The sequence below is a fragment of the Sinocyclocheilus rhinocerous genome, unplaced genomic scaffold (assembly GCF_001515625.1).
Source record: "Sinocyclocheilus rhinocerous isolate Xijiao unplaced genomic scaffold, SAMN03320098_v1.1 scaffold1152, whole genome shotgun sequence".
NCBI classification, from domain to species: domain Eukaryota; kingdom Metazoa; phylum Chordata; class Actinopteri; order Cypriniformes; family Cyprinidae; genus Sinocyclocheilus; species Sinocyclocheilus rhinocerous.
In genome coordinates, this window is record NW_015625590.1 from 516801 (window position 1) to 537398 (window position 20598).

Genomic DNA, 20598 nt, shown 5'->3' on the forward strand with positions numbered 1-20598 from the left:
AGGGTTATGGTTTCTGCGCTGATGACAACTCATTTATTTACTTTATATCTTCAAGACTTAAATCCTCTTATGCACATCACTGCCTGTTACTGTATTTGGGTGCTTAGTTGCAAAAATTAATTATAAACTTTTCAGATCATGATTATGATGTTTTAACTGACTGAAGTTATGATTACTGACTTTATATATTTGAATGTGTATTTTCATCCTGGCCCGGGACGATAGACTTGATATCATTACGTCATCGCGAATGACGTCATTACGTTAGGGCGTAAAAGAACCGATGAACCGGTTTTTTGAACCGGTTCATTGAAACGAACTGTCCGAAAGAACCGGTTCGCGGAAAAGAACCGGACTTCCCATCACTACAGCATTAGTCCCGCTGTGCTGGGCAACCCCGCACAATAACATGTCATGATTGGACTACATTCTCCATACCGATACAATGTCGTTTTGCCAATCAGGCTTCAGTATTCTAGGAGAAAGGTGTTTCCTCATAGCATCATCATGACGCAATGTCTCATTCCCTCATTTCAGGGAACCAAGTTTGCGTTAGTAGCCAGAGACATTTTCTGTAATTTAAAGCCAAGATAATGAAAAACACAAAGTAAAATGTTAAAAATGTGTAAAAAAAAAAAAAAAGAAGAAAATCTAATATTAAAAAACCTTGCAATGTGTACTGTTAATAACTGTGGAATCGTGTTATCACAGTCTGTGAAAAGGGTCCATTATGTATGGTGCAAGGTTGCCACCCTCAATGTATGTAATTTCAGCCTCATTTAGAATTATTGCAAACATTAGCATCATACATTTGTAAGGCATGTTACATTTGTAATGTACTTCTCCTGCAAAATTCTCAAAAAATAATGCATATAACCAAGCCAAATCAAGACAGTAATAAATAAAACTGTATTTATGAAAACAAAAAATATTTAATGGCTTAAAATTATGCATTTGAAAATATCCAATATATTATTTGGATATATAACTGCACTATATCTCAATGGGCAGCAGAGGGCAATATACTTAGACTTCTGTCTCGTGAAAATATTGATCTGTAGAGCATGCCGCTTGATTAGAATGTAATGTGTAAATGCCACCACCCGTTCCCATAGTAAACAGCACAAGTATAAATCAGATGACAAAAACACCACTGAAGTAAGGTAAAGCAAAACTTTAAAACTCTATTAAGATTTAAACGATTTATCTTAATAAAAAAATCCTATTTATAATCATGTAAACAAGCATTATTCGCTTGTCTATACTGTTTTTTATAAAAGCAGATTCATGGGTAAAACTGACAAAAAGTTTAATATTATTGTTATTAATACTTTCTTCCTCTTTCACAGATCTGAGTTATTGTTTTCAATCACTGTATACGTTCAGTTTCTTGATTTGTAGTCAGTAGCAACTCTGACAACAAAAGTACGAAATTCTATAAAATAGGGCCTACATAAAGAATTATAATGTATATTAGCTATATAATATAACAACATTTTCTATATATTAGATTTTTTTTATTTTTTTTTTTATAATTAATATTCCACTTTTTATATAGGGCCTACATTTGAAAAGGAAGGTAATTTCCGAAGACTTCGATGAAAACAGAAAAAGTATTTGTTCACAAATAACAATGTTTGACATAAACATTCTCATACTGATCTTCATTCACAAACAATTTCAAACAGTTTGTGTATTTATGTGTGCAGAAAAAGTTTGCAAAATGGATGTGAGCCCTGGCTAGTAATTTGCATAAACACAGCCAAACAGTGTCCATACATGGTATTTCCTTACATCCTATTGCGCATGCTCATTTTCTCTCTAGACCGTGTACTCCTCTGAGAGCTAGATCAACAAGATATTTGAGCAAAGTGCAGTGTGACATTCTCAAAACCAGTAAACAATGTAATAAAAGTAAACGTACTCTTTCATGACATTGTCTATTTAATATTAAAGGAATAGTTCACTCTGTCACAATCTCCCTTCACAATTTCCAGTCACAATCCTCATTCACCAGTCCAGTCACCATAGAACTACATTTCCCATCATCCCTCCTTTCTGGTCTAAACTCGTATTTTCAGCAGGGACTGTGGTAACATAAATAGTCTTTATACTCTCAAGGCAAAGCAACTCAAAAGTATAATTTCCCATGTGAAAAGAGTATGTCATTTGTTATATTCAAGATTTGAATGTAATGTGCACAACATGCTACATAACGCCACCCATTCCCATGGTTAACCCAAAGTAAACAAAGTTTTCCACCCAGCGCGGTCCATGAGTATAAATCGGATGATTACAGATGACCGCAACACAGCACTTTTCAGCTGCAGTGAAGAACGATCACTTAAGGTGGCTAAATATTAAATTTACAGCTTTTGTCTTAGCCATATGAGATTAGAAATTCATGTGAACACGTTACAGTTATGAGACATTAAAATGGATGTAGATATAAATATTATTCAAATGTAGCTAGTTCAAAGTAATTTGGATCATTAATCTGCTAACATGCTACAACGCCTGTCTTGTATATTCTGTTACCCAATTGTTTTTTGTTTGTTTGTTTTTGAAGACTTTATGGAGGATTTAACATGCTTTTGATAGAATTATTGCTTTTTTCCCCAGGTTGTAAGAACAATGATTCTGGAAATGTCAGAATAAAATGATGATGTATGTCCAGTTTGGAAAGCAACAAAACTCTGAAAGTTCTAATGAGATTTAAATAATATAAACACTCATTATTAGGTTGTCTATACTGGTTTTTATGTTTCAAGGTCATAAGTGCAGCATGTATCCAAATGGATCTGTCCTCTCAGTGATGCTGACTTTGCACTCTTTGGAACTGCCTCAGGCAAGCATTTACCCTGCATTCATATTTGGAATAGCAACATACTTGACAATCTTACTCTGCAATCTCACAGTTGTTGTCACCATTTGTGAAAACAGGAATCTTCACAAACCAATGTACATACTGTTGCTTAACCTGCCTATCAATGACGCAATGGGTGCTACAAGCCTTTTTCCTCAGCTAATGTATAGTATATGGTCTCAGGACAGATCAATATCCTATCCTGCATGTTTGTTTCAAGGCTTTATTGTACATCTGTATGGTGGTGCGTCTCATATAATTCTTACCGCTATGGCCTTTGACAGGTATATCGTTATCTGCTTCCCACTGAGATATGGAGCCATTATGACAACTAGTAACTTAGTAAGAATCATAACTGTGATGTGGCTCATTAATTTTATTATTATATTTGTACTTTTCTGTCTTCTAATGCCATACAAGATTTGCCAGACATACATGGCAGAGCTTGTCTGCTATAACCCATCTTTAATGAAAATCATGTGTGAAGACACAACAGTGAACAATATCTATGGATTGTTTATTTTATGTTTATACCACTGTATTTCGCTTTCTGTTGTAGCATTTACATACATTCATATATTAATCACTTGTGTTACCAATAAGCAGTCAGATGCGAAGATTAAGGCACTTCAGACATGTGGCACTCATTTAATGGTCTTCCTGTTCTTGGAGTTCAACACTTTTTTCCCTCTTATTGCACATCGGTCTGAAAATGTTCCAGCTCACCTACGCAGGGTGTTTTCTATATCTGTTCTTGTATTTCCTCCCATTGTGAATCCACTTATTTATGGGTTTAAAACCAAGGAAATTAGACAGAAAATTGTCAGCTGTTTTAAAAGGAAGATAAGCAGTGTGCAATAAACCGTCAAATGAAGCATATGTAAGAAGTTACTGTACATTAAATTACTCTATAATTGCTCTATAATTATGTGTATCTCACATTTGATGAGATATATATATATATATATATTACATATGTATCTGACTTTTTTATCTTTCACAAGTGCTTCAGATACAAGTTGTAGTTGACAGTTTCCATATATTATTCATTTTATTTTTCTCTAATAACCTACAAGGAAGGAAAAGTGCTTCTTTGGCTTGTTTTTTAATCTGAAATGCACTTAAGACACCAGTCCTTGATTGAGTAATAAATGTTCGGTTCAACTGAACTATCAATGAATTATAAATAATTTTTATGTGCCATGCAACCAACCCTAAAATCATTGTGTCAACCATCCCCACTCACACCCATTAAGCAAATAATATTATCCAGATGGCATAATTTATCACAGGCCAAATGTTATATCAAAATATAATTACTTCACATCTCTGTAATGGTTTATATAGCACTTCAATTTTGGTTTGACAGACAGTCTTGACAAAATCAAAGTATAGACTATTTTTGCCAATATCTATGATCAGAATCAGTGTGCTCTGCATTTGTAATCAATCAACAGCAATGGGGAGCCCTGATAATAAATCCAGATAGTGTAGTTATGACATCCACCAGCAGGGCTCTCATTTGATGATATGAATGCAATGTGCACATGCTACATAATAGCACCCGTTCCCATGAATAACCCAATGCAAACAGGAGTTTTTCCGCCCAAATCCATTAATATAAATCATTAGCTTACAGGTGACATTTAGCAGTGCTGAAGGATGATCACTTAAGGCAACTAAATATTACTTGTGCTGCTTTTAAGGCAGTTTGTCTGAGCAGTCTTGTAAATATGTAACTTGATTTGCATACTATTATGAGATGACAGTTTGTGCAGATAGGCCATTATTACAAATCTCAACAACTGCTTATTGGTTTAAACACTCTTAATGAGAACTAAACATTATAATTTAACTTATACAGTAATATGTCTTATTAATCTGCTGCCATGTGAATTTTACAAGGAAATTCTGCTTTTCATTTTGTTTATTGAAGTTTTATTTTATCTGTTGTTTTCTGTTTATTGCTTTTTCAGGTTGTAAGAAAGATTTGGCTGGATATGGCAAAATGAAAGAATGACAAAGAAAAATGAAAGAATGACAAAGATCCATTCTGAAAACCAACATAACTTTAGATTACCATTTATTACTGTTCATTTTTGTTGACAAGCATTATTCATGAAATTGAAGTGACGTGACATGTGGCCATGTATGGTGTCCCATACTCGGAATTTGTCTTCGGCATTTATCCCATCCAAGTGCGCACACACACAGCAGTGAGTAGTGAAACACACACACCCGGAGCAGTGGGCAGCCATTTTTGCTGCAGCACCCAGAGAGCAGTTGGGGGTTCGGTGCCTTACTCAAGCGCACCTCGGTCGTATTGAGGGTGGAAGAAAGCGCTGAACATTCATTCCCCCCACCAACAATTCCTGCTGGTTCTGAGACTCGAACCCACAACCTTCGGGGTACAAGTCTGACTATTTAACCATTAACTCGGAATTTGTCTTCGGCATTTATCCCATCCAAGTGCGCACACACACAGCAGTGAGTAGTGAAACACACACACCCGGAGCAGTGGGCAGCCATTTTTGCTGCAGCACCCAGAGAGCAGTTGGGGGTTCGGTGCCTTACTCAAGTGCACCTCGGTCGTATTGAGGGTGGAAGAAAGCACTGGACATTCATGCCCCCCACCAACGATTCCTGCTGGTTCTGAGACTCGAACCCACAACCTTCGGGTTACAAGTCTGACTATTTAACCATTAGGCCATGACTGCCGCTTCTGTAAACAGCATGTATCAAAATGGACTTTTACACACTGCCCTAAGCTCCGTGCATGGGAGGGTGAAAGGGGAAAAAACATGACTTCCAAATTGTAAAACAACAACCCAAAAGCATACATGTTCAGTATGTAACAAATATGGATATGATGGGGGAAATGGCTTTAGGAAAAACCTCATTATACCAATTTAGAAAAGTATTGCACTTGATTATCAATTAGACATAATCAAATGTAGTAATCCTTAAAAAATCTATTTAGAAAAACTTTCAAATGTGTTCTTTGCTGTCACACACAGTGTAATTGCCGTACATTCCAGAGACCACATTCACACCAAGATCGTCCGCTGTGTGGGAAGTCACAACATATATTTATCAATCTAAATGAAAGATTTTCATCAAGAGGTTAACTGATATTTTATTTCTGTAAACAGCATGTATCAAAATGGACTTTTGCACACTGCCCTAAGCTCCGTGCATGGGAGGGTGAAGGGGGGAAAAACATGACCTCCAAATTGTAAAACAACAACCCAAAAGCATACATGTTCAGTATGTAACAAATATGGATATGATGGGGGAAATGGCTTTAGGAAAAAGCTCATTATACCAATTTAGAAAAGTATTGCACTTGATTATCAATTAGACATAATCAAATGTAGTAATCCTTCAAAAATCTATTTAGAAAAACTTTCAAATGTGTTCTTTGCTGTCACACACAGTGCAATTGCCGTACATTCCAGAGACCACATTCACACCAAGATCGTCCGCTGTGTGGGAAGTCACAACATATATTTATCAATCTAAATGAAAGATTTTCATCAAGAGGTTAACTGATATTTTATTTGTCAGCAAAAAAAATCTATTTAGAAAAACTTTCAAATGTGTTCTTTGCTGTCACACACAGTGTAATTGCCGTACATTCCAGAGACCACATTCACACCAAGATCGTCCGCTGTGTGGGAAGTCACAACATATATTTATCAATCTAAATGAAAGATTTTCATCAAGAGGTTAACTGATATTTTATTTGTCAGCAACCCAGGTATAATGCGATATTTCAGTATTTTTTTGCAAATTTTGAATGACAAAGCAGAAAGATGCTTTTTAAACCAGATGGTGTAGTTACCACATCTACCAGCAGGGCTGTGCTCATGCTGCAAAACAGCACCTGTTCCCATGACTAATCCAACGCAAACGGGAGTTTTTCCACCCAACTTCATGAGTATAAATCATTAGCCCACAGGTGACATTCAACAGTGCTGAAGGATGATCACTTAAGGTGACATTATGCATGACCGTTTGTGCAAATAGACCACATTATTTCAAATCTCAACAACTGTGTAATGGTTTTAAGCAAATGAGGACAAACAATTATTTAAATTATACAGTGAAAGATGTGCCTTATTGATCTAATGAGATGTAGATTTTACACACAAAAAAAATCATATTGTGGCAAATTTAGCCTGCTGTTGTTGAACGTTTATTCCTTTTTTAGGTTGTAGCCTAAGTAAGATGATGCTGGATATGGCAAAATGAAAGGTTGAAATGGATAAATGTTGGACACCAACTTCCCATAAGTTCTGGCAAGATTTTCACTTCTTATTTTTGATAATTGTTCTTTATTTATATTGATAGCATTCACAGCTTGTTTATGCTGGTTTGTGTAGGCCATTAATAGTAAGAACATTCATCATGTATCCAAATGGGTCTGTCCTCTCACTGGTCCTGACTTTGCACTCTTTGGAACTGACTGAGACGAGCATTTATCCTGCATTCATATTTGGATTAATAACATACTTGTTCATCTTACTCTGCAATCTAACAATTATTATTACAATTTGCTTGAACAGAAATCTTCACAAACCAATGTACATACTGTTGCTTAACCTGCCAATCAATGACGCAATGGGTGCTACAAGCCTTTTTCCTCAGCTAATGTATAGTATATGGTCTCAGGACAGATCAATATCCTATCCTGCATGTTTGCTTCAAGGCTTTTTCGTACACCTGAATGGTGGAGCATCTTATCTTATTCTTACCGCTATGGCTTATGACAGGTATATCGCTATCTGCTGCCCGCTGAGATATGGAGCCATTATGACTACCAATAACTTGGTGAAAATCATAACTGGGATGTGGCTTTTTAATTTTACTCTTATAATAGCAGTTTTCTCTCTTCTAATACCTTACAGGATTTGTCAGACACACATGACAGATCTAGTCTGCTATAAGACAGCATTAATGAAACTCTTATGTGACGGCACAGAGGTGAACAATATCTTTGGGTTGAGTTGCATAATTTTTTACCACGGCCTTTCACTTTCTGTTGTTGCATTTACATACATTCATATATTAATCACTTGTGTTACTAATAAGCAGTCTGATGCAAAGATTAAGGCACTTCAGACATGTGGCACTCATTTGGTCGTCTTCCTGTTGTTAGAGTTTAATACTCTTTTTCCTCTTCTTTCACATCGATCTGAGTTCGTTCCTGCTTTCCTACGCAGGGTGTTTTCTATTTCCAACTTTATCTTTCCTCCTCTTGTGAATCCACTTGTGTATGGTTTTAAAACTAAAGAGATCAGACAAAAAATGTTCACCTGTTTCAAAAACAAGATAAGTTTCTGATGTAAACGGCTCCTTGTGTGTAACTTTTTCTGTTACAGTTGTGTCAAGCTAAATCTGTTTATCATATTGTTATCTATAAAGTGTCCATAAATAGGCATATTAATGATAAAAAGTGAGTAGCATTTGGCTGGTCATGTGATGATGCTGCCATGATGGGACAACCTGCCTTATGTTAAATAAAAGCTTTTTCTATACTGATATAACAGCAGGGTTTATGTGAGAGTACAATATTTTTTTTTTTTTACTTGTGTGATTTACTTCTGTAAATCTTTTATGGAGTGGCAAAAATGTATTTAATTTTTTTAGTAATGCTTTTTTTCTACTATTCTTATCAGTAATAGCAACTTATAGTAATATAAAATAATTCCCTTCAGGAATAAAGGTTAACAAAGCCTCAGATGTTTCAGATGTATTCAAGCTTTTTTGCATTAACAATATTTTATTTTACATTGCAGTCAGAACTCAAATAATAATGAATAATTTGTATTTGCCGCTATATTTTGATCATTTTAAAACCTGTATTGTGCAAATGTTGAACTATGTTTTCATTAATGTTCACTGCTTTCTTGTCCAAATCTTGCCTTTGCTTTTTATTCTCTTTAATTGGTTTTCTCAGTTTAGTGGAAACAAAAGACACTTGTACAACAACATCAATAGTCTTTGTGGAGAAATAATATTTTTGTTTATAGTAGTTAGGGTTAGGGTTCATTTTCATTATTTGTTAATGTCATTCTCTTTATTTCATGACCAAAAAAAGGTTTGTTTCATTCTCTCACCATGGCTATTGATTGTAATTTAATATTAACTGCAGATCTGATGACTGTTAGTTGAGGATATAGAATCAGAAGCACTCTATTCATTCAGTGACAATATACAAATCCTCAGATCCAGTATATATCCCACAATTATTCTTTTATATTTTGCTCATTTATACACACATAAAAAAGTACATTCTAAACAGATAATACATTTATTTAAATGTTTTAATGCCTTCACAACAATTATAAAGAAATTATTTACACCAAAAGATGATGTAATAAAATCATATTTTGAAATTATTTTATGATACAGTTGTTTGGTAAATGTTCATTAACCTTTTTTTATTGATAATTAGTCTCAGTTTAACAAGAATGGAATGTACAGTTAAAACTGTGTCTATTTACATCCAGAATACAACACCAAGAAACTTTTTTTTTCAATTATTACATGCAATAATTATTATTATTTTCTGCTGTTTTTAACAGCAGATGTATTTTTACCTGGGCTAACTTTGTGCCTTTTCCAAACCAAAAAGAAAGCTATTCTAATATCTTTAGTTTTCATTCCATATATGACTGGATTGACAGTCGGAAGGACTGTGTAAATCATCAAAGCACAAATCCTCTGTGCACTGGAAGAGAGGCTGGGGATCGGATATGATGATATAGCAACAGTTGTCACTATTTCAAAGAGGAAAAATGTAGCGATCTGGGCTATACATGTATTTAGAGCCTTAACTTTTGAATCAGCATGTGTTTGTTTTATACATGTGATGAGAATCTGCGTATAAGAGTACAGCTGGACAGAGATACTGCTCAGCTGCATAAATGCTGTTATAAATAAACCATAAATATTGTTCACAGTGAAATCCCTTTCACATGAAAGCAAAAGCAAAGATGGGTTGTCACAGTACACATTGGTAATAAAAGACTTGCATTTTTCCATTCTAGAGTGAAGAGAAAACAACACTAGTATTAAGGCAATGTCAAGGCCCCATGCCAGCATAATGATTCCACATATTTTGCAAGGAGTCATGATAGAATTATATCTGAGCGGGTTGCATATTGCTATATACCGGTCTACCGACATGGCTGCCAGTAGAAAAGGTATTGAACCTCCATACAAATGTAGCAGAAAAGCCTGAAGAACACATGTAGGGTAATACACATCATTTGTTTCTGTTAAAATGTCCACAAGAACCCTGGGCAGAGCGGAAGTGATTCCAATTAAATCAGTTAGAGGGAGGCTGAACAGGATGTAGAACATGGACTTGTGAAGCCTTCTCTGAGTGATTATCAGTCCAAGAATGGCTCCATTACAGAGCACAGAGAACACATAGATCAGAACTCCAGCCAAGAACACAGGATATATTGCTTTGGGATGGATATCAAATTTTGCAATTTTAAGGTTGAGTGTGAAAGTGGGATTTGAAAGATTCCCAGCCATTAAAAACCTTGATGGAAAACAAAAATTAATACATTTTCACCCTATAGAGAATTTTACTTAAACAGTCATGTTTGTTACATGACTGTTTAAGTAAAATTCTATATATATCCTGTGTTCTTGGCTGGAGTTCTGATCTATGTGTTCTCTGTGCTTTTTCAGATTTTGTAAATCTGACTGCATGCTTAACCGTGCAGATTAAGTCAAAATAAGTCTTACCTTAGTTCACTTACTGATTTTAAGTTGTATGACCGGAATACACTAACTACATGCACCTGTGGTGCAGCATCGCCTTTTATGCCTTTTAAGTTCAGTTGATGGTCTTATGACGCAAGATGATGCAATGTCTGAGTCTAAATGAACACGAGATGTTCACTACATTTTAACAGATGTCAGCTGAATTTGCCATTTTAGAATAGTGGAGCTTAAACAGCCATGAAACCCTAAAACACATTTTTTGAGATGTTAACAGATATATGTTGCACATTATTCAAATGAATGATAAGCCTACCACACATTATTTTAAACACTAAAGGCTGGAATACAATACACAATATTTACTAAGGTTTTTGGAGTTGATTCTAGCTGCTAAAGTCTGCAGTCAGAGTTGAACAGTATTTCACAGAAAATCACAATGTACGATGGGCATAGAGTTTTATTAATTTTATTTTTTTTAGCTTCAGACTAAGATTCCACCCAGTCATCGGAGATCAAACATGTTTGATATTTTGAGCCAATTTTTGAACACATTTTCATTTGTCACTCATCTCCTAGCAACAAGGTGCATATTTCTACTTAAGTTTGTGATCGGAATGACTTACAAGTCTGGTAATGTGTGATCAGACATTAGTGCATGATTTGTTTCGCTGTAACTGTTTACAAAGTCATCAAGTGTATGGTGCCAAGTCTTTTAAACATCTTTTCAGTCGTGTAGCACATTCCAGGCTTAAAGGGGGAAAGTTTTTTGTTTTTTTTTCTTTTTAGCCATTTCCTTCATCCAGTTTAAAAAACCAAATCTGAAGCAGCGTCACAAAATGTGTCCAATACAAAGAGAAAACCTGTGTGGACTATGCTATTACTAGCGGTAATCCAATCGCTGACTGATACACAAGATTGCGGAACAGTGGAATATTCAAAAATTCATGTGGAGGCTGGTGCTTGTGTGAGAGGTGAAGCTGACAACATTTGCAAAGCCTATCATAATAGTCCATGTTTGCACCAGAGTCAGCATTTGAAGATTTTTCATGGACATATATCCTCTATTTTGGTACTAGTAGATTAGACATAGGCCCTGCATATACTTGTCCAAATATATTTATGAAAACAATAACAGCATGCAGTGGCAAACAATGGTGATGACACTATGGATTATTCAGATAAAGGTTAGACAACAATGAAAACCACAAAATTCAAAGATAAATAGACAAAAAAGCTGTATTCCCCCTAGTAGGGTTAGCAAAGTTAAAATGAAATAGAAATGTATTTGATTGACTGTAGGTCTGTAGATTGTAGGTCTGTTGTGTTTGTACATTTCATTATAATGCAGAAAACAGCATGCCTTTCTCTTGCAAAAAAAAAAAAGCCCTGTAGCATTGAGTATACGTTTAATAAAAGACATTTATGCATATATGCCTTGAAAATAATTGCAATTCCATCGACATCCATTGACAGATATCATGGGCTACCAATAAGTGAGAATATATTGTACATTTAGGCCCAAATCATGAAACAGCACTCTTTCTTCCCACAATCATCCACTAAAATCACAATCACAAGCATCCACTAAAAGACTGAATAATAAATATTTCTATATAAATAAAACATATCTAACCCACAGTCTCTTTTGGACTGTTTTGGACTAAGATGGATTGTCCCAGAGAAAACAGTGTTGTAGGCCTAGACATAAAAAAAACAATAGTAAATTCTAAATTAACCACTTATTTCATTCAGATTCTTTGAACATGTTCCTTTGACCTAATCAAAATCCATTGGATATTTAAAGGTCCCATGGCATGAAAATTTCACTTTATGAGGTTTTTTAACATTAATATGAGTTCCCCTAGCTTGTCTATGGTCCCCCAGTGGCTAGAAATGGCCATAGGTGTAAACCGAGCCCTGGGTATCCTGCTTTGCTTTTGATAAAATGAAAGCTCTGATGGCCCAATCAATATTATGTTTTACCATGCATGTTAACACATGCACTTTTCAGAAATGTGAAAATGTTATAGTAATTGTGCACATGAAACACACACAAAGATATCAATCAACATATCAAAAGAAACAGTTTCCAGGAACGTATCTTCAGTGATAATTCATGTTTTATACCTGAGGTCTCTGAGACTCTCCAAAAGAGTAATACATTGTTCATGGATGTATCAACGTGAAAAATTAACTGTATTCTAAGTGAACTAAATAATATTTAATTGCAGTTTCTTGTGCTTAAAAATGTCTTAAATGGCTGTATTTTTTTTTTCTGCTACTGCACTTTTATAATTAATCATAACACTACTATGTAAAGGGCTTTGTGGAATCTCTTGGCATAAACAGCGACAAAAATATTTTTTTCTACAAATATTTTACATTTTAGAGATTTTCCTGCGTATGATTTTTAGCAGATTATTTCGTAATTCCTGACTGTTCAATCCATAAACTATTGGATTCAGAAGTGGAGGGACTAGAAAAATGAGCATTCCCATAATCTTTTGCAGATTTGCGTTTACATTTGAGAACCTGTGTGACAGAATGGTGAAACTTCCAACAACCTCATACATGATGAAAATGACCAGTTGGGCAACGCAGGTGTTGATGGCCTTGCTCTTTGCATCAGACCTACTCGTGACCAAGCAGGCAATCAAAATCTTCACATAGGAAAATACTTGAATAGAAACACTAATAATCTGCATCATTGCTGTTGTAAATAAGCCAAAGATGTTGTTAACTATAGTATTACCACAGGCCAGCTTAATAAGAGAAGGGTTATCACAAAACACATTTACAATGTTGGATCTGCATCTATAATTCCTTCCCTGCAAAGAAAACAGCAAACCAATGAAAAAAAGGTCAAGGCCCCATACAAAAGCAACAATTCCCATCACAAACTTTGGTGTCATGAGAGCATTATATCGCAGAGGTATGCAAATGGCAATATAGCGATCAAAAGCCATGGCAGCCAGGATGAACAAAACACCACCCCCATACATGTGGAGCAAAAAACCCTGGAGCACACAGAGGGGATAGTATGTATTATTGGTTTCCGTCACAATGTCAGAGAGAACCTTGGGAAGCATGGAAGTAATTCCCACAAAATCATTCAGAGGGAGGCTGAACAAAATGATGTAAATTGGCTTGTGGAGACTTTGTGTCAGAATAATGAGGAGCAACAGGGTCAGGTTACAAAAAGCACCAAACATGTAGATGAAGATGCCAAAGAGAAATATGGGATATTTTGCTCCTGGAGGGATGGAAAATGGATCCAGGGTCAGCTCAAAACTGACTATGATGGATAAGTTCTCCATTATGACTCTAGAATCTATGTAAAATAAGAGAAAAATTTGTACTTTTGCATTCATATCAATAAAACCCAAAATTCCCCTTTTATGAAGTGAAAAATAATTTGTCAATTTGTCAGCATGTCACTCACCTCATCCACACTTTAAACCTCTAACAGCACCTCAGTTAAAAGAGACTACAGTATGTTGATGTTGTCTTCTTCAAGGTCGAGTTGAAACTCTCTTATATAGACAGTCATCATACTAATATCATCCCCATAATAACCCCTGAAGACGAATTATGTAAAAATGCAAAATACATGTCACAGGCTGACAATGTGATGACACAGATTCTCACACAAACCTGATGTACACATACATATCACACATACTAATTAATTCCAGCACTGAAAAATCTGTGCACATCAGAAATGTTTCAGGAACATGCATTAATGATAAAAATAATTGGGCCAATTTTAAATTCATGGTGACTTTAAAAGGTATAATTTTTCCTTGAATAGAAAAGAGGATTTATTGATCCCAAAAGGGGATCTTGGGGATATTGCACATGCTTCCAGCTATGAAAGAAGGCTGTAATATGGCAATATAGGCCCTCCAGTGAAAGAAATATGGGCTTGTATGCCAAAATGGGCATGCACTGAAAAAAACTAAAAATGATAACTAGACTTGTGCCGGTATTCGGTAATGCGATTTATCACGGTAATGAATATGCACGATATTGTTATCGTGGGCCAACATGAAAATTTGATACCGGCATATCCCTAATGATAACTAAGGGTACATTATATAACAAAAAAATATAACAAAATCGCTTGCAGGGATGCCGGAAGTATGGCACCGAGACGCATCATCTCGTTCCCTTCGGGGAACCATGGTTACATGCGTAACATGAGACATTCCCCTTCAGGAACTCGAGCTGCGTCGAAACGCTTCGGGAACAAGAATGCCCACGCCGCCAGACTTACAAGTCCCTGCCTAGTGTGGAAGAGCACTCTTAAGCGAGAGAAGGAGCCAGGAGTGGCGCAGAATGCAAGTCGGCACCTGACAAAGTAGGCGGGGACATCCTGCCCAAGGCCAACTTCAGAAGGAGTGAGTCTTGACCTCCAAAAGAGAGGGGAGATCAGAAGACTCGAGGCTTTGGAATAGCATCCTGATCCACTGCTTAGCATAAGCTTCTCTGGCCGGAGGCCTCAGCCTCAGCACACCGAGGAGGAAACATGTAACCAGGGGGTGTCTGCCCACTGACTGCCCATTGGAACTGGATGAGTCAGAGAGTACCAGAGGGGATAGTGCGATGTCTCTCGAGTAGCGATCAGGTCCACCTGAGCCTGGCCAAAACTCTCCGTACCCCGGGCACTCATGACCGCTCCTCAACCGATGAGGGGCGCGTCCGGCGCTAGCATTACGCGGCGACAAGGAGCTCCCAGCACCAAGCCCTGAGTCAAGAACCAAGGTTTCCTCCACATGTCTTCACTATACTAAAAGTACAGCAAGATTAGAGCAATCCGTACAGAGCAATCACACATAAATTAGTGCAAGCTAAACATCTAATTTAATTAGGAAACAATTAAAGTAGAATTTCCAAAGAAACAATACAAAAAAAGGCAAAACGAACAGTCAAATATTGCACTGAAATATTGCACTGTAAGCAGAAAGTGCTACATGATATTGCACACAATAAAAGAGAGGTATGTAAGGGAAACAGGTCAATTTAGCTCAAAGGGAATCATTTAAGATTTTAAAGGGAATTTGGACAGAATCACTGTTTTACGGCTGATCACTGAGACGGCCAGCGATTCATTGAACGAGCCGCATGACATCAATTCTGCAATGGATATTAATATCCAAAGTATAGTGAAAACACTATTTATTAGCACAGTAACAAGATCGGCAGTTTAAGACATTAACTTGTAAGCACAAAACACAAGATACTTCTCTTCAATATCAATAAGGCTTTATTGGATAAATCTAAGACATATAAACTAATCTAACACAGGAACACACTTTTACGAAGTGCATAAATGCAACTCTTACCCCTCTGAGGCAGATGGGAATCTGCTTTCTGAATTACCTCAACGATTGGCTGGTTTTAGCCAGATCAGAATGGGAACTCATCGCTCACATGTCGCTGCTGCTCAGCCACCTAGAGCGCATTGGGTTGAAAATCAATTTGGCCTCCAATTTGATTGGAAAACTTGATTTGGCAATCAAGCTGTTTGTCTCCCAGACAGCGAGTGGCCTTTCTGGAGACAATTATAGACTCAGCCCAAATGTGGGCATTAATTACACCGGAACGCTCATTGACTATTCAGCGACTGGCTGCGTCATTCAAATTAGGGACTTCATGTCCCCTCAGGGCTTTCCAGAGAATGCTCGGCCTTCTGTCGGCCGCCACCTCTGTGATTCCTCTGGGCCTGCTCAACATGCGACCAATTCAATTGGGTGTCTCGATGGGACTGACCTCCAAAAGGAAGGTAGTAACGACGGACGCCTCCAACCTGGGTTGGGTGCTCTGTACAGGGGCAAACCGGCGTTTGACTAATGGTCAAACCTGGAGCAGCACTAACATATCAACTGCCTTGAGATGATGGCAGTTTTTCTGGCCCTAAAAACCTTCCTTCCGGCCTTAAAGGGGCACCACATCCTGGTCCGCTCGGATAACATGACAGTGGTAGCCTACATCAACCACCAAGGTGGTCTCAGGTCACGCTTCCTTCACAACTGGCTTGTCGCCTCCTGTTATGGGCACAGGGCAAACTCCTCTCACTGACAGCAGTTCATGTTGCGGGCAGACTGAACCAAGGGGCAGACATGCTGTCCAGAGACAATGTATCTCCAGGAGAATGGAGATTACAACTCACAATGCCCAATTTATTTCCCAAGACAGCTAGATGCCCTGGCCCACGATTGGCTCGCCTGTACACCTTCCCCCCCATTTCCCTGCTTCCTCAGGTCATCAGACGGGTCAGGGAAGTCAGATGCTCAGTCCTTCTGGTGGCCCCACTCTGGAGGAATTAGACGTGGTTCTCCGAGTTGATCCAGCTGCTATCGACAGCCCCTTGGCCAATACCATTGAGGAAGGACCTTCTCTCGCAAGCGAAGGGCATGATTTGGCACCCCCGGCCAGAGCTGTGGAGCCTTCATCCTTGGCCCCTTTGACGGGAGCCTTTGCAGCTCCCCGCGAGTGTGACTAATACCATTTTAAAGGCAAGAGCCCTGTCTACAAGATGCCTTAACACCCTTAAATGGTCAGTCTTCTCTGACTGGTGTACAGCACAAAGCTTGGACCCATTCCCTTGTGACGTGTCCCACGTGCTAACCTTTCTACAAGAGCTGTTGGATAAGGGGTGCACCCCTTCCATGCTTAAAGTCTATGTGGCAGCTATTGCAGCGAATCATTCCCTCGTAGCTGGCCAGTCAGCCGTCAGAAACGACCTAGTCGTTAAGTTTCTGAAGGGAGCTCGGAGATTGAACCTAGGTAGGGAACGAGACACTGCGTCCTCTAGGGGTCGCTATGGGGAACGCCTCGTCGTGACCCGTGTCTGAAGCATACATTGAAAAAACACCAACTCGTTGGCCGGCGACAGCCAATTTAATGTACTCGTACTTTTTACGGGTCTCCCCGCTGGTCTGCCAGCACGCTGCGGGAGGAAAACACTAGTTAGCACAGCTTTACTGGGAAAGTGAGCAAGTAACAATTCAATTCTTCATACAAGACAATGAAGAAAACTGTATACATGTGTTTTAACGAACCCTAGGACTTTCATCTTCACGATGAGTCTCCCCGCCGGTCTGTGTCTGCCAGTGCTGCTGCGGCCGGGAAGAAAAGGCCAGTTAATACAGCTTGAGTCGGAAATTGAGTGCTCCTTAGATATTCTTATGGAAAATTAAATGTAGCTTTATATCTTGCAAATAACATCAGAATAAAACGCGATAAAAAAAGTTACAAAATTAAAATTAGTGGTTTTTAATCTTCACAATGAGTTTATTACAGAGCCTTTGCCGTGGAGGTGTGTAGTTGTGTTTTCGCTGTCATTTACTACTGTATTTAGATTTACAATAGGCGAATATTTTTCCAGAATGCACTGAAAATCTACAATAACATACTGTACACAGCGTATACAGTAAGACACCCGAGAAAACAGTGATAATATTGTGAAAACAAAAATGATTTACAGTGTGCTGTTTGCTACCTCTGACTAGTACGCTCTCTGACCATCCAATCAAAGGATGTGAAAATGCTGACGTTAGATGGCCCTTGTGTTGCCAACTTGAAATCTGATTGGTTAAAGCAACAGCTTCATTGCCATTTATTTTAAACTACAGACGCCCACACTGTTGATTCTGAAGGCCTCAAGGCAGATTTATTTGACCCTGGCAACACATGATTGTTGAAATATTGGTTGGACAAAAGCTCTAATATAAAAATACACTACTGGAAGCAGTGCAACCAAGAGAAAAGCTATGAAATGAAGAGAATAGACTATTGGAAATAATTAAATACACATTTATTGGAAAAATATATATATTAAAACTAAGTCAGTGATTCTGATAGTGTTTAGGCCAGCAGAGAAGGCTTTGCTGGCCCTGACAGCCCACCACTGCAAGTTACCCTATTTAAAATGTAATAAGTAGTGTAACCATTTCAATTACTTTATTAAATTAATGTAACTGATTACATTTGATTACTTTTTGATTACTTTTCTAAATTTCTAATGAATGTTTTCAACTGTTAATCATTTTCAAACATTTAAACCTGCCAGGCAGGGTTAACCTAGTACTCAACACTGATTCATGTCAGACTTTCAAAATCCTCAAAAATCCACTTGAATTAAGATTATAAAAATTGTATTTTAAAGCACAGCCACCACAAAATCAGACTTTAGCACCTCTTTTTACTTTGAGATCGTTCTGAGGTTAAATTCAGATTTAAAATCGTAAGATATAGTTTAATAGATACTGCTTTTGAAATCAAATCTTTGCATAGAAAATATGTCAAGAAACACTGACATCTAACAATGCCTTGGGGAAAAATCTTAAAATATAAAGCTTATACACAAACCCAAATAAAACAGTTATCGAATAAGCATGTGTCCTATTCTGTGTACTAAACTCCTGAAACATTGATGTCTCATATTTTAGAGCTGTCAATGCATTTTGGGAAAGAAATCAATCATATCTGAATGTGTGTGTGTGTGTGTGTGTGCATGTGTGAAAAAATTCAGATGTAACCCCCTTTGTAATCGTTAGCATTTTCATAAGTAACTGTAATTTAATTAAACATTTTTTTCTCAGCAACTGTAATAGATTACAGTTACATTTATTTTGTAAATAAATTATGTAATTCCGTTACATGTAACTAGTAACTCCCCAACACTGGTCAGGTTCTATAACTTGGACGTCCCTGCCCTGCAGGCATGGATCTTGTCTGCTTAATTCTACCTAATTCCCCTTTTATAAGTGGAAAGGGTGACGTTCAGTGTTGGGAGTAACGCATTACAAAAGTAATAATATTACAGTAGTATATTACTTTTTGCTGTAACGCAGTAATATAACGCATTACTAATACAATTTGGGTAATATTATTACTCGTTACAATGTCAGTAACGCAAGTTACAACAACATATTTTAACTCAAAATTAAGTGGTGAATTTACCAACACCGCAAAACAGCACCAGAGAAAAAAATCCCGCGGGTAAAATAGTTTGTCTATTTCCTGATGCTGGAATTAAATGGTTGAGATGACTGCAGAGACGGATTCTACATTTGTGAGATGGACAGACAGTAATATTGTAACGTAACTAATTACTTTCAAAAGACAGTAACTAGTAATATATAATGTATTACATTTTGGAAGTAACTTGCCCAACTCTGGTGACGTTATATAGTCCTCGGCCTACATGGCTCGGGTCTCATGCTTAGCTCATGCTTACAGGAGCCCTCAGTACAGGCGCTCCGGGGCAGGGCTCGCAGAGCAGCTTTTTCTGCACTTGCTTATAGCACGGCGCTATTCGATGCATTCCCCATAGCATGAAAGCTGACACAATGCTCGTTCCCTTATCTCAGGGAACCGAGGTTACGTTAGTAACTGGAGCGTTTCATGCCCCCAAAACACTGTTGTCGTGTAAATGAATGGCCAAAATGCATAAAACGTTTTTAGTTTTTAGTTAATATCTTTGTTGTGTAAACACATCCTAAATGGTACCTAAATTAACTGGTTTTATCCAAGTTAAAAATATTACTTAATATCACCAAATCTATCCAAATACATTAATTTACACCAATAAAACTAATTTTATGGATTAAATCAGATACAAGTGTGGATGTTTCCAGAACACAAAGCACTGTATAATTCACTGCACTTAAAGTGTGTAAAAATCTCTAGTCTAAAAAATGTCAACATACACTTTTGATGGTCTTCACTTGGAGGTCTAATCATGTAATTTGAAGACAACAGACTTTGGATGGTCAACATTTTAACTAAATTTCTTCATTGTAATTCAACACAACATTCACTGGTAATTTTAAGTTCACTGAAAATAACATTTGCACATGCATGTGTTTATTGGTCCATTGGGACTTTTAGTAGGCCAATGTCAATCTGATTGATGAGATCTGGGGGGATATCATTAATGGCATCCACTTGGTTTTGTCACATATAATAAACAACTTGAT

At 37.2% G+C, this 20598-nt stretch overlaps 4 protein-coding genes across 4 annotated transcripts; 2 read left to right on the forward strand and 2 right to left on the reverse strand.

Annotated features, from left to right (window-relative positions):
- Positions 1–2785: 2785 nt before the first annotated feature.
- Positions 2786–3727, forward strand: LOC107757231 (olfactory receptor 52B2-like). The gene has a single exon (XM_016574645.1). It carries the CDS (start codon positions 2786–2788, stop codon positions 3725–3727), a length of 942 nt encoding a protein of 313 aa, XP_016430131.1.
- A 3549-nt stretch (positions 3728–7276) lies between these two features.
- On the forward strand, positions 7277–8212 carry LOC107757238 (olfactory receptor 52J3-like). The gene has a single exon (XM_016574658.1). The coding sequence runs from the start codon at positions 7277–7279 to the stop codon at positions 8210–8212; it is 936 nt and encodes a 311-aa protein (XP_016430144.1).
- Positions 8213–8255: 43 nt separating this feature from the next.
- LOC107757247 (putative gustatory receptor clone PTE01) lies at positions 8256–10417 on the reverse strand. The gene is made up of 2 exons (XM_016574667.1): positions 9472–10417; positions 8256–8266 (listed from the first exon to the last, which is right to left on the reverse strand). The coding sequence occupies exons 1-2, from the start codon at positions 10415–10417 to the stop codon at positions 8256–8258; spliced, it is 957 nt and encodes a 318-aa protein (XP_016430153.1).
- A 2573-nt stretch (positions 10418–12990) lies between these two features.
- or71aq2 (odorant receptor, family 71, subfamily AQ, member 2) lies at positions 12991–13929 on the reverse strand. The gene has a single exon (XM_016574679.1). The coding sequence runs from the start codon at positions 13927–13929 to the stop codon at positions 12991–12993; it is 939 nt and encodes a 312-aa protein (XP_016430165.1).
- Positions 13930–20598: the final 6669 nt, after the last annotated feature.